The 15,280-nt window shown below is 35.2% G+C and overlaps 2 protein-coding genes across 6 annotated transcripts in view; one reads left to right on the forward strand and one right to left on the reverse strand.

The window, feature by feature from the left end:
• Positions 1 to 5,956: 5,956 nt before the first annotated feature.
• LOC138712497 (mitochondrial import inner membrane translocase subunit Tim29) lies at positions 5,957 to 14,129 on the reverse strand. The gene is made up of 3 exons (XM_069844378.1): positions 13,722 to 14,129; positions 9,791 to 9,892; positions 5,957 to 6,452 (listed from the first exon to the last, which is right to left on the reverse strand). The coding sequence occupies exons 1-3, from the start codon at positions 13,825 to 13,827 to the stop codon at positions 6,055 to 6,057; spliced, it is 606 nt and encodes a 201-aa protein (XP_069700479.1). The 5' UTR covers positions 13,828 to 14,129; the 3' UTR covers positions 5,957 to 6,054.
• Positions 14,130 to 14,393: 264 nt separating this feature from the next.
• 5PtaseI (inositol polyphosphate-5-phosphatase A) overlaps positions 14,394 to 15,280 on the forward strand; it is a 71,512-nt gene continuing 70,625 nt past the window's right edge. For all 5 annotated transcript variants that reach the window (XM_069844377.1, XM_069844373.1, XM_069844372.1 and 2 more), the window contains exon 1: positions 14,394 to 14,664. In XM_069844377.1, coding sequence (XP_069700478.1) covers positions 14,602 to 14,664 — 63 coding nt within the window. In that variant the 5' untranslated portion in view covers positions 14,394 to 14,601. The remainder of the gene's footprint in view (positions 14,665 to 15,280) is intronic.

The raw sequence follows: 15,280 nt of genomic DNA on the forward strand, positions 1-15,280 counted from the left end.
ACAAAATGGGACGTCGAGGGAGTGGCAGTGGTTGCCGTACCGTAATTTTAATGCATTATTCCAAAGATAGAAGTAGTAACTGAAGAAACTGGAAGAGAGAAACTAGTCATGAGTGTTGGCAGCGAGGATCATGCCGCGACCTTGTATCTCCATGGTGCTTCTCTGCTGAATAAGTGCTCATAGTCATTAAGATAAAAAGTATCGTGAGCAAGTGATATTTCTTTCCCATCATGTTTCATGTTGGCGGTTTTTAACACTATCAACAAGGAACATCTACGACGACGGCAAAGAACTCTTGTGTACTTATATCGAGGCCAAATGGAAATTAATTCCTTAATGCAGTTCCTCCGTTGTACCTTGCAAGATATAAGTTATGGTGTTGTATATAGAAGACTTCCTTAATGAAAACAAAACAACTTATTTATTTATTTCCTAAGTTGTTATTCATGTAAATTTTAAAATCGAAGTATTATATTGTTACGTTTTATTGTTATATTCACAATAAAATTGTAAATAAAATTAATATTTATAAGAAAAATTATGATCATAAATTCTGAGTCTTATATTATTTAAATTTTTCCAACATATAAAAATCCTGTGAATCCCTAGATTGTTTTATGCAAATTACGTCTGCTGCTGGTAAGTGTATAATTTACTGATATAGTTTGACATATTATTTCGAATAAATTTTATTCAGCTTCCTCGAAGTGAAGGCTGCCTAGAAGACAAAGCTTACCATAAAATTGTTATAATGGAAAAAAAAAGAAAACAATGGAGAAGAAAAAGAATAAGAAATAGCACAATTAGAAATAATTGGAAAAGACTAAACAAAACATCATTAATTCCAGAAGAAACACAAAATTTCCTAGTATTAGCTATTGGGTGATCACAGTCGTCTATTTAGCACTGGTTGCAAGACCCAACTTAAGTGAGCAGATCGCCATAGCAAAGAGATCAATCTATATAACTGTAGAGATGGTTTCTTAAGATTTTTATAGATCCCTTCACTGCAGACATAGATACTTCAGTGACAAGAGTTTGTCCTGCTTACTGCTTACAAAATACGCGAATCTTTTTGTGATGGTTCCTCTAGCCCCAATCAGTAATCCAATAACTTCGATCGACGTTAGATGATCTTCAACTATTCATGCTATATACTACATACTATTTTGATTGTGAATTTTTGCAGTTCAGAGATGTGTTAAGTTTTAACATGTTCAAAGCACTGTCTAATAGACAAGTACAACAGAACCTCGATTATCTGTCATCTCGTCCAGTAAGGAGTTAAAATAATATTTCAATAATACATGAACAATGTAGGTTTATATGTTATAGCATGATCGACAAGAATTATACCTTTCCTTACAAGCATTTCATAGTTCTGCTTTAGAATTTTCTGATAATCTTGCCAACAGAAAAGTTCGAAAAAGAGAAATTGTGCACATATACTAAAAAATGTTTATAATTTACCGTCTTTTTACGTTTTATTTTGTTACTTTCATGCAGTGTAGTATAGTGATATTACAAACAAGTGTTTATCTAGCACAGTTCTGTATAGCTTGCAGACAACAAACAAGTGATTCTACAGTATTGTGGTGAAAACTTCAAAATTCTATATTGTGCATTTGAAACAGTGTAATGAAAATTAAGTACAGTGTTAGTACTCGAACTTTCGGATATGAGTCCCAGTCGGTAGTAGAATTTTTCAATGAAAATTCCATAAGTGATACTTATGGCAGACAAGCGCAGTTGGAGTTTTTCTCGAAGTTTTCCCATTTCCCTGTGTTTGGCATCAACATCACTGCATAGGCTCGTCATTGCATTATCATTCCATTGCTGGCTAGCTTCTGGCAACACGTGGAGGATGATGGTCTAGGGAAGAGTGGGGTGCTTGCTTTGAAATACATACACAACAAACCTTAGCACAGTCAGCTGGTGTGGTTAGGAATGCCTCTAGCTACGAGGTTAGCAAGAAATATATACAAAATCGTAGTGCTAGATCGTAGTAACTCCTCTCCAATAATATCAGTAGAATCCTGACTATTCGTTAGAATAAAGTGCCTGGCACAAACAGCTAATCCACGCCGTCTATATGACAGGCTGATGACCCAGAATATTTAGCTACTTTAGGGGCGTTATGTTATATATTACTGTAATATTATTGTAAACTATAATAACGATTGGAATGTTATCACATGTAAACTCAAGTAATCATATATGGACAACACAGCATTACCCTGAATAAGGCATGAATACTTATGATCCATTTTCACCCATTAGCTGAATTCTTATGCGTTGAGTAATACTGGGTGTTCAGTTCAAAATGTGTCTTGGCTCGCTGTATGCAGTCATGTGGCTAGCTGATGAGCCTAGAGAATTCAATCTTCCTACACTTCCGCAGCTCAGGTGTATAATCTAAGAGGCAGAGAAGTTGGCTAGCAAGTACGGTGTTCATTCTAAAGAGTACGTGCCGATACGTACGGTAACGCCGGTAGTGGCAGGAATGTGAACTGTTTGGAAATACGTACTGTCGGGATATGGGGAGAGGGTTAAGACGATTACTTACGTATTTGTTGACATTAACTTCGACGGTCAACATGGACACGGAGCATTTGATTTGTGTTGTGGAATGTTACCGTACGCAACCGATGATAACAAATACCCTGCGTACGACTTGCCGGCGCAAAACACAGTTCGAAAGAGGTTATGGTAGCACACAGACCGTACAGACCGCCATCTGTTGCTACGACGTTCAAGTTATACCGTACACATTCTCAAGTTCAGATTGAAGAACGCCTTAAATAATAGGCAACTTCTCTAACATATAAACTGAAACTCGCTTCAAATCGGTGACCCAACAACAGTGACGTCATGACACACTTTGAAATGAACACCCAGTATTTAGTAATGCACAGCGTTTATTAACCTTGAGTAAATACTCATTTTCACGAAAATAAACTATATTCCTGATGTTTCTGTCAGACAACCAGCAGGATTTACACGCTAACACTCTCGAACTCATAGTGATTTGCTTATGTGCTATGTTACATGGAGGGTTGAGGCAGATAAAAGTAAACACATCTAACCTGTAAAAAGTATAAGAAATCTCATGTCACCACCATCTGTTATGCTCGATATGCTGACCACAGTTGTGTACTATCACCCGGCAGCGCAGTTTCCACTGAAGCAGGCTCCTCCTGAGATGAGCGAGGGGAATATATTGGCACACTTCTCTGCAAGCTTTCCATAAGTCTTCAATAGTTTTAGGCCTCCTACTACTGGGTGTTCATTTCAAAGTGTGTCATGACGTCACTGTTGATGAGTCAGCGATTTGAAGAGAGTTTCAGCTTTTGTGTCAGAGAAGTTGCCTATTAATCAAGGCGTTCAATCTGAACTTGAGAACGTGTACGGTATAACTTGAACGTCGTAGCAACAGATGGCGGTCTGTGTGCTACCATAACCTCTTTCGAACTGTGTACGCAGTGTATTATCATCCGTTGCGTACGGCAATATCCCACAACACAAATCATATGCTCCGTGTCCATGTTGACTGTCGAAGTTAATGTCAACAAATACGTAAGTAATCGTCTTAACCCTCTCCCCATATCCCGACAGTAAAGAAAAACTTACCTCAGTACATGTTTGGAAACAGTTCACATTCCTGCCACTACCGGCGTTACCATACGTATCGGTAAGTACTCTTCTGAATGAACGCCGTACTTGCTAGGCAACTTCTCTGGCAGATAAGTAATACACCTCTGCAGAAGTGTAGGAAGATTGAATTCTCTAGGCTCATCGACTAGCCACGTGCCGGCATACAGCGAGCCATGACACACTTCGAACTGAACACCCAGTAGAAAGGCCTCTCTTCAGTAGACAAAAGCCACAGAAAGGAATCATCTTTATTCCAGTTTCAGCTTCCATTTGGCGGTAGAACAGCAGTGATGATTTTGCAGTATGACTGGATGCCTTGTTCATATGAATGTATACTTTACTACGATCTCTGCCATAAACCCGTAGGATATCTTGTACATATACTGGTCTCAACACCTCTTGCATTGACCTTAGCTCTGCTGGCCACTCTCTTAATTTTCAGCTGACCCCAGGAGCAATAACCAGCCACCACCATAAACCCTCTAGAAAACATTTCCTTGCATTGTCTTATGAAATTAGAACAGCTTTTCTTTCCATGTTCCTGATAAACTATGGCTCGAGGCTTACTGGTATCAAGATAGATCCATGCTTCATCTAATGTCACCATCCACTGCCATGTGCCATCTGGGAAATGCTGTTCATAGAGCTTTCTTTTGTTTGCGAACTGCTCTTGAATGTGTTTCCCAGATAAGCAGCGATCACATGCTTTGTGTCGCCTTTGTAAATTCAGATGATGCGTTCGATAGTTTGAGCCTTCTAGAATACTTCTTTGGGTTGGAGGATTTTCCCTCAGAACTTCAAACTTCACTTCCTTGATTATGTTGGGGGTGAGAGAGGGCTCAATTCTTCTCCTTTTAATTTTTTCCGCGATCCTCTTTGTTTAGAAGCCTGACTTTTACATCAATCACCTTACTGATGGTGCTTTTAGAAACAATTATTCCAGTTATTTACATTTTTTTTTATTATGATGGAATAGCTGCATTACAATCGTAAAGGTCATTCTGGATTTCTGAGATGTTCACAGACTTCTGGAGTTGTGCACAAAAAATAATTTTCTCAGTTTCTGTTATTATTTGCTGCTTGTGCTGTACTATAATACACACACATTGTCGGTGCTGTGCAGTGTTAAATTGCGTGTTGTTAATGTCCTGCAACATCCATTTAGATACATTCCCTTACCTGAAGTGGACACTTCATGATGTATGTAAAAATTCTGCATGCATTTGATGTTTTATGTTAGGTTCTTAGTTTAAAATAATTACCTGTTATGTCACATCATGTTTGTTGATATGCGGAGTCTTTATGTATGGAATGAGGATTAGTGTAATTTTTCACAAGGAAGTGTTTACTCAATAGCATGAATGGATTCTTTTATGATGGTCAAAATATATCTCCCATTAGATCCTTATCACTAGGCAGAGCTGTGTATCCTACGAACATAGGCAGTGCATGCACTTTCTAAAATATTTCTTTACAATTCAGTTTCCACATTTCCATCTTTATATTACACACACATTGACAAAATTTAATGGAAAACAAATGATCTATTTTTCAATTTTTTTAAATTATCATGAACATGTTGAAAATTCAAATTTAAAAATATAGGGCTTATTAGTGTATTATTTACAATAAATTATTCCAAAAAAAAAAACAATATTAATGATATGAAATAAAACAAAAATTCTTAAACTTTCAGTTCAGCCTAAGATGAGTACCAAGCGACACACACAACCAAAGTTATAAACTTTTGTCTATCAATGCATGCCCAGTTTTAATTTTTTCAATTTTGCTTTTTATTCTAATAATTTTTTTGGCCCAAATAAACATATACGAAGTTTCTTTTTTAACCCCCTAAACACACACAAAAATTTTCGAACGGTTTCTAAACATCAAAGTCACAAGCCTGTTTGATTTGAAGTGGAATGCCTCTCATATGTAAACCAACATATTTCTACAGATGTTGCATTGTATCTCTGCCAGTGAGTGACATTATATGTATTTCAAGTGGCTTATCTTGGTCATGGGCGTCAGAGTATTAAAAAATCATTACAATCTTTTGCTATCTCACTTTCACCTCAATGCAAACTGTGAAGTTGCACAGAGGCAGAGATATAATAAAAGATCTGTACTTCTAATAAATCCATATATGTTTTGTATGGGAATACTCGTGGACTCTATTGTAGATTAGCAATTTCTTTTTATGTATTAAATAACTCTGTCAATATTTTTATAGTTATGTATATTGTGTCCTTTCATATTATTGTAATGAATGTATTTTACAAGTGAAAAAAGAAAGTAATGCATTCACATAAAATTACATACTTTACTAACATAATTATTACAGCAGAATTTAACAGAAGTGTGGTAAATTTCTAATTAACTACACTTTTACAATTGGTACTAACTACTTGTTTGATCTGAATTTTCAAATTCTAAGGGATTAATATCGTAATCTGTCATAGCCTTCTGAAGAAGCCACCATCGCCAGAGGAATCCAACATCAACAATTCGTTGGTGGAAAGTCAGGTATTTTGGTCCAAGATAGTCACAGTGTGCTTGATACAGTCCTGATGCTTCATCATAGTCACTTATCCACATAAAACTAACAACTCCGAGACTCAACCTCCTTATCACACCTTTGTTGTAGCAGTTTTCAAGGAAAATAAGGTGAGAAACAGATGAAGGGTTGCGAATTTGTTCTCCAACCATTATCATTTGATTTGTGCAGTAGAGCAATTTGTCACGAAAACTTCGTGCATCTGGATTACTGTGGGCACAGTAGCCCATGAAGCCAAAACCTGAAATAAGTTACACAGATATTACTAAATATATTTTTTAATTATTATAGGCTATACATAATTACTGTGATAATTTCTATTTTCAATATTTTGTCGTATCTATTGGTGAAACATGTTGCTTTTTATCAGTCTGTCAATATGTACTATTCTTATATCACCTCACACTCCATAATTACTGTTAATACAATCAGCATTGTCACTTACTTAGATGTACTATATACTGCGTGTTAAGTTCAAAGTGTGTCATGGCTCGCTGTATGACATCATGTGGCTAGTCGTTGAGCCTAGAGAATTCAATCTTCCTACACTTCCACAGAGGCATATAACCTATGTGCCAGAGAAGTTGCCTAGCAAGTACGGCGTTCATTCTGAAGAGTACTTACTGATACATATGGTATTGCCAGTAGTGGCAGGAATGTGAACTGTTTGGAAACACGTACTGTGGTGAGTTTTTTTTTTTTATGTGGAGAGGGTTAAGACGATTACTTACGTACAGTATTTATTGACATTAACTTGGACGGTCAACATGGACACGGAGCATTTGATTTGTGTTGTGGAATGTTGCCGTTATCGATGATAACAAATACCGTGCGTACGATTTGCCTGCGCAAAATACAGTTCGAAAGAGGTTATGGTAGTACACAGACCGTACAGACCGCCATCTGTTGCTACGACGTTTAAGTTATACCGTACACGTTCTGAAGTTCAGATTGAATGCCTTGAATAATAGGCAACTTCTCTGACATAAAAGCTGAAACTCGCTTCAAATTGCTGACTCACAAGTGACGTCATGACACACTTTGAAATGAACACTCAATAGTTAGTTCCAATTATGACGGATTACAAGTGAAATGAGAGTATCTGAGAAATGGAAAATTCGGAGAAAACCTACCCTTTTAGTTGATACAGGTTTAATAACTGTCTGAAACTTTACTAGGATAATATTATGCACAACTTCAAAATATTTCTTATAAAGGATGTAGATGGTCAGTGAACAGTCTTAACTTACATGCAGCTTATATGGGCATCACAACAGTATATGTAATGATCACTCCTAATAATTTTTAAATCTGCATATCCAGTAATTATTATGTTTATGCATGATCATCAATTGAAACTAACCAGTATCCTTGTGCAGTGTTCTATTGCAACAAACTTCATATTTAAATTGCAAACACTAAGAAAAAATACACAAATGTAACTTTTCGTTCTGCAAAGCAATTTTATGATGTGACATTTGTTAGGATCAAATTTCTGGAGATATAAGGACAAAACTACAATTCTTTCAAGCATTTATCATAATACATTGCTCCTTAAGTTAACTGAGCATACTGAGAATTAAATCAATGGCTTTTAGAAAGAAAGAAATTGTAATTCTAAAACAGAGTGAAAATAAGAACAGTACAAAAACTGCACGGGTTCTTGTCATAGTCTTCTATTCCATTAAAGCATATTTTACTCATATTTTTATATATACAATTCTCGTATATGTATAAACTGCCGTAAGTCAAATTTCCAACCAAATGATCAATGTGACAACCGTAACTCGAAACTTTACAGTGGGACATATTATTGTCATCATAATGAAATGATACTACTTGTGTTTTTAATAACCCAAATGGGCTCTTTGGGGATGAATGTAAAAAAAAATTATGGTTTATTTAACAACACTCGCAACTGCTGAAATTATATCAGCATCATCGGTATGCTGGAATTTTTGTCCCGCAAGAGTTCTTTTACATTCCAGTAAATCTACTGATAAGAGCCTGTTGCATTTAAGCACACTTAAATTCCACTGACCTAGGCTGGGATCGAACCCGCAACCTCGAGCACAGAAGGCCAGCGCTATACCACTGTGCTACTGAGGCCAACGAAATGAATGTACATTGTGTTGTAAAAATATTGATAAAATATTAAAATTTAAGTACAAAAAGTTTTTAATGCAGAATTTATCACAGACTATGCCGAAAGTATGTATTTACTGTTTAAGATGTCTTAGTACGGTACTTAGTAATATGTTTTGGTGTGGTAAATCTTGCGTGACAACAGCTCGTCAAACAAGGTGATTGAGGTAATCAGTGCCGGTAAACTATTTCTTTAGAACCATTAGTTTCATGTTTCACCTACTTTCAAGTGAATACAAGTTTAATATTGCTGAAAAATATAATAAATAGTTAGTGGGGTTTAAAAAGGGCGCGTCAACTACTCTGGCTATTTGCGCCTTTAATAATAAATTAATTAATTAATTAATAAATTTGTAATAATAATACCAACTTATGTAGTTCTATAAACCTCATAAAGTTTTTGGCAATAATAATAATAATAATAATAATAATAATAATGAAGTCTGATTCGCGTAATTAATGTAAAGATTCTAAATCATTAAACCAAAAGCAAGAGCGCACATACAATACTGATCTAAAAACAGATCTCTATGGAACACCAAATTTTTTTAAATCTGGTGGTGTGCACTTATATTATTCTCTTCATGTTTGTAATTTTCACGATTTCTTAGGTATGATCTAAACTTGTTACATACAAAAGAAGTATACAATAATGCCCCCTTATCCACGGTTTCATTTATCTACAGTTAATCTTGACAACATTTTTTTAAGTACCGTAATTTAGCATCTAGCATCTTAATCTGAAGAATTTTACAGACAGCGACCATGCGTGTTCACAAGTGTAATACTGTACAACGCATATTATTATTATTATTATTAGTAATCAATCAATCAATCTTCTTAATGTATCCAGCTGTTGGCTGACAACATAAAGTTCACTATAGTCCACTGTAGTCTTTTCAGTTCTTGTTTTTCATGAGAAATGAGGGTATTTTGATCAGTGTTCATTATAGATGCATGTTGCTAGTAGCCAGAGTTGGGGTGTAGTCTATATATACTGCAGGGCTGTGTCTTCTGCAACTGGTACTGATGATTTTAATTTACTTCTTCTGTGGTTTATGGATGGACAGTATAGAAGAATGTGTTCCAGATCTTCATCATGATTATTACACCACAGACAAGTAGCAGTATCAGAAAGGCAAAATCGGTGTAGGTACAATTGTATGACAATGTGACCTGTTCTGGCTTTTGTTAAAAATGTTTGAACATGTCTGGGCAAAAGTAGTAGTAATTACATTATTATTATTTGCTTTTACTAATATCTTATTGTTTGTAATTAGTCAAACTTCGTCATAGGTAATCTATGTACGTTAGCGAAGACAAGAATTATTTGCAGGTTTTGCTATTATCCTTGGCAGCTTTCAGAACATATCACCCGTGGATACAGAGGATTACTATATTATACCAAAGACTTCATGCATTAAATAAACTCACCACTAAGTATTAAGACTCCCTTTACTGGTTTCTCACGTGCATTTTGGGCTGTTTCAACAACTACTTCTTTGTAATCAATGCACAAGTTTTTCCAATAATTTGCTGAAAGTGTGAGAAAATAATTATAACATTAACTATAGAGCGTTTCTGTGATCATCATAATATATAACACACACAAGGTGGCTGTAATCTGCAAGGTGATGAAGCATTACAAACAGAAGGAATTTTGTTGTTTAAAAGTAAGATTTATTATTTTATTTATTTAATCCACTTAACAATGTAATTACAGAGTAGATAAAATGAAAATAACAGTAGTAATACATATAATAATGGTATTTAAACTTAAACAGTTACAATCCAATACTACTCAACAAAAGATATTAAGCAAATATTACATGTAAATCTCGGTAAACAAAAACAAAAGTATTTACAGTATAAAGAAAACATGAAATGCAAATAACTTAGTCACAGATTAGCAACAACAATACAATAACTGCTGAGGAACTAGACCTACGTTGTCAGAATTAGGAGTGAGTTCATAATGATAATTGATATGAATTAATTTAAGAAAGAAGACCAAAAATACAATATGCAAACCAGTTAAGACCTATTTATTAGCAAAATACTTAGGGAGTGTTTTGAACGCTACCGGTATTTATTTCTCTCAAGAGTGTGGTTCCATCCTGAAAGATGTCAATATTGCTCAGTTTATTATAGAAGGAATAGATTCTAAGAATTGGAGAGTACTTATAATAACATGTCCTAGCATAGTTTATATCAAATGTTTTACTGGTCCTACAGTTCTCTCTTGGTACATGTATTGCTATCCTGGACAGTAGATAACTATTTACAGAACTTGTTAATAAATTATGGAGGCATTTTATATCAATATTATTTCTTCTGTGTTGCAAACTTTCAAAATTAAAGAGAGACAAAAGAGATGAGTACGAGATACTACTTTCATTATTCCAGGAGGGATAGTAACCAAATGATTTAAGAAACAAAAATCTGATGAATCTTTTTTGAACACTCTCAATTTTGTTAATATATTTAATTTGATAGAGGTTCCATACAGTACTGCAATATTCAAGTTTTGATCTAACTAGTGAAAAAAATAGAATTTTTAAACTATATTGAGAGGAGAAATTTGTGGTATGTCTACAAATAAATCCTAGAAGTTTAAGAGACTGAGACACAAGTAAGTAGATTTAAGTATTTTGAACTGGCTCACATGGAAGAGGAAATATGAGTGTTTTGAAATTGATGGGTTTGATATAGAGAAGGGCAGGACAGCTTTCGAGAGATAGAGGTAAAGGCACAGGGGAACTGCTATTGACTCACTCTCAAGCAGAGGTTTAGCCTGCAACAGACTGGGCACAAGAAGAATGGAATAACCTCTTACTAAGGAGCTGAGGCTGAGCTTACAATAGGTCGATGGCAGAGAGAGGAATTCACAGTAAACTAGGCACCAAGTAAATCGAGGTGAAAGTTGGAGAATTAGACAGGAAGGTAGGGATGGAGTCTCGAGAGCCAGAGAGTTCAAGGATTCTCTTGGGATGAACAACTGCTGGAGCTATGTTGGCACCACTTGTTTTGTATGATTTGGGAGAGGGAGAAAGGGACTGCAGGGGAAAAGAAAGAGAAAGGAAAGTTTTCATTCCTTATTTGCTTGGCAAAGTGATGCCAAGATGTTTATGTCACTACACTAATTAAAAAAAAAATGTCAAAGATGGTTTGTTAATAAGTGACAAAACTGAGATACAACTGCTCTGCTGCTGTCTCCCTCTTGCAGGGAAGAAGACTACGCGTCTGTGGTCCCTTGCAACAAACAAATACGTACATCATGAGGATAACATGAAACAAACGAGCTCCAATACCGAGGTTAACAACAAAGCATAGCTAGAGAAATAAAGGCATACTGCTGCAAGAAATTATGTAAATATAAGTTATGTATTGTAAGTATTCTGTCTATAAACAAACAGAAAAGGTTTGTTTTGGTGTGCATTAATTAAACTTATTTTAATCTCTGTGCAGGAAATTTGCAAAACTGTTTTCGAAGTAACATACTCCTTAATACAAAACTGGATGTGTTTTGAAAATGCCCAATTTTAAGGAAGTAACCCTTCAGTCTGTCCATCGCTGTGAGTAATGGTCAGCACATCTGGCAATGAAACAAGTAGGCCCGGGTTCAAATTTTGGTTGGGGTTTTTTCCGTGGTTCTCCTTCAAACAATTGAAGCAGAATTGCTGGGTAATTTTCGGTGTTGAACCTCGGACTCATTTCGCCATCATTAATTCACATATCATCATCATCATCCTCCATATAATAGCCCGGGTTAAGTTCATGATGTGGAGTGCTGTACTTGTACAAAAGTGCGGCCGTTCGGATAACCAATCATTCACAAGAATAGGAGTGGTAAGCACAATAAGCCTTAGGGTCCTTCCTCCGTAGAAGAGAAGGAAAATAAATCCTTCGATCTTAAAATATGATTAAATGAGATTTTTCAAACAAATTGTTGGGCATAATGAAGTAATATGTGGCGAACTGATTTTAAATAACACTTTCGCCTGCTTAAGAAATTCGCAATGAAAATTATAAGTTAAAAAAATGCATACTATAATCACGTCGTATAGTATTGAAACATTTGTAAGACTGATACAAAATTGAAGTAGGTAGTGATGTTAAGTACTAAGTATTCATTTTTGCAGTATAATTATTATTCTAGTTAATATTATTTAGATTATTATTTTAGAATATTTCTATGGTCTACATACTGAAAATGGCTCCTAATATCTTAATTTTCGAGCCTTCGATACTGGTAATAGTAATTTTTGGACGTTTTTTTTATTGGTTATTTTACGACGCATTCTTAACTGCTATGGTTATATAGCCGAAAGTTACCCAGCTTGCTCTTATTGGGTTGAGAGAAAACCCCGGAAAAACCTGAACCAGGTAACTTGTTTCAACCAGAATTTGAATCCGGACCCGCTCGTTCACGGTAAGGCATGCTAACCATTTGGGCCTAAGCTTACTCCACAGCGGTGGACTGGGCAAGTTAATTTGGCCTATTATTTGCCAATCCTGTGTGGTGATGATGTGCCTTGTCAACTTAATACAACGCATGCAGGTTTTGTCAGACAGACATTGAAGGAAAAGTCAATATAATCTGGTCTTCCATAGGCCTATCATTCGGTATTTAACAAATTTGGTAGGTCTACTGGTATCGCACTCTGTGTATTCTGTCCTGTACTTCTGGCTAGTAGGTACTGTACATCTATTATCAGGCAGTACATCTCACTTGATATTGCCGGAGGAAGAACAATTTGTTGCATATATCTTAAGTCTGATAAATGAAATATGTTACTATTCAGTGATATATACAATGTAGGAAAGGCAACTAGACAGCCTTCATTATCTCCTGGCTTAGTTGCCTTATGAGTGATGCCTCATTGGCATCACGGAATTATTATACGTATTCTCCAAGTCAAATCATGAAGTTCTGAATTGATTTTGTCGAGAAAAAGCGCAGTCAGCTAAAGTAAATAATTACCGGTGTCACTTATGAGGTTCCAACCAGTCTTCAGATTGTTGAATAACGCCTACATACTCCTTGAACAGAGCAATATCAACTGATGTGAAATCAGCCAACATTTGTCAGTGTCAGAGTTTTTATCAACTTTGTTCATTAAAACCTTCAATTTATTCTTAGTACTCGGTGCCGTGCTCATTCTCATGCCATGAAGTCCCGCCACGTGCCTGTTTCGTGTGCAAGTTTAAGGTTAAAATTGCCCTAAATGTTAGAGTGGATAAATTCTAAGCACGGGAAACAAAAATACGGTGCTCTAATTTAAGCATTCAAGATCAGAGAGAAATTATAATTTTCAATCTTAATATTTCATTTGTGAATCGAAAACTTGTAGCCCTTACTCACCCCATTTCTCAATAATTGTACCACGGAATCTCTGAGGCAATTTGAATTGTGTAGTGGACACCGATTTCAAAGTAAATCGACGACCGATATCTCCAAACCAGGTCATGATCCAAGAATATTTAGTTTTTTGAAGTTAAACTTTATCGTTATCTCGGAATTATCACTTTGTCCTTCAATATTCAGCACCATAAATTGGTGCCATTGCTTGCTTGTCTATAATGTTTTCTTCTTATTCTTTTCCTCATCACATTTACATAATTTTACAAGCAATTTAAATGAATTTAACTTTAACTTCTCATCTCATTTCTCAATTAGATTAGTATTATACATTCATATGTAATACCGGGGAAGATTTCTCAGCAAAGGGATGCATACATATATACATTTGGCGTAGCGCCCCTAGGATGTCATTTAAAATGTTGGCACCCTTCAGGTGATTTAAAAAGGCGAAGATATACGAACGACCACACAGTTAAATAGGTCATATAATTATGACCACAAATAAACCATTAGTTACTATTTAAACTTCATGAATCATAGTGTTTGTTCTTTTGTGTTAAAATGGATAAATTATTTCTAAATATAATTTATAAATATATATCAATGTGTTACATGTCGTTTAAGCATCTTCTGCAACATTCAGGTTTTCCATATTCCCATTGACGTCTGCTGGAGTAGGCGTGGCCTATTGCAACTAGTAGGGAGACGGCGGAGAGTTTGTTTAGTGACGCATATCCGAAAAATAATAGGATGCATTGATGGAGAATGAGGTTTACAATAGCAATGAAATTAAATAGTGAGGTACAAGAGTGATGACAACAGTGAAGAACCCAATGACACACGAGATGCACTACCGAAGTTATAATTACCATTAAAAATTATGGCGGGGAAAAGTACACCTGTGTTGCTCGTAACTGCAAATTTGGGATCAATTTTTGAGGATGTGAGTATTTCAAAATGTGATAATTTTCTTTCTTAAAAATAAATATGTTGCATTTCTTTACTTTTCCGTGTGGTTTGATGGTATATTATTTTGTTGCATAATCTAGATACAGTGTACGTATTATTGGCTAATCTGTCTGGGTCCTGATAAGTTTTGTTTTATTTATTTTATTTTTTAATGTCGCATAACTAGAACCTTTGTTGATTTCATTAGTCGCATGTTCCAAATTTATTTTCTAAATAAAAATGTTCCGTATTGTTTGAACAAATTGCAGGCTTAGGAAGTGTGTATATTAATGCATAATTTTTATTTAAAGTAAATAGTCATTAAAATATTAAATATAGTCATAATTTAATAATGGATTTCAGTTAAATAGGCTAGTAAACATATACCTGTCGAATGGGTTCATTATCTTACTGTTTACATTTAAAAAACTCGAGGGTAGTTTTACTTTTAAGTGTAGGCCTACCGTATTTAAATGAGCTTAATATTACAAAAACATTAAATTCTTTTTTTCTAACCTTTAATATTTAAGTGCTGTCTTCATTTAAGCTGTGCAGTCTGTCTGGTTCTGTTACTTTAAAAGCATTAGAGAAATTTTCTTCGGTCGAATTTT

This window comes from Periplaneta americana, chromosome 13, assembly GCF_040183065.1.
Source record: "Periplaneta americana isolate PAMFEO1 chromosome 13, P.americana_PAMFEO1_priV1, whole genome shotgun sequence".
Taxonomy (NCBI): Eukaryota; Metazoa; Arthropoda; class Insecta; order Blattodea; family Blattidae; genus Periplaneta; species Periplaneta americana.

What these genes read in the sequence shown, in the direction of transcription:
- LOC138712497 (XM_069844378.1), bottom strand. Translation starts at nt 13,827, where the DNA reads ATGACCTGGTTTGGAGATATCGGTCGTCGATTTACTTTGAAATCGGTG. An exon ending in TACAATTATTGAGAAATGGG is followed by an intron (nt 9,893 to 13,721) that starts GTGAGTAAGGGC and finishes TCACACTTTCAG; the next exon opens with CAAATTATTGGAAAAACTTG. An exon ending in GGGAGTCTTAATACTTAGTG is followed by an intron (nt 6,453 to 9,790) that starts GTGAGTTTATTT and finishes AACTTATTTCAG; the next exon opens with GTTTTGGCTTCATGGGCTAC.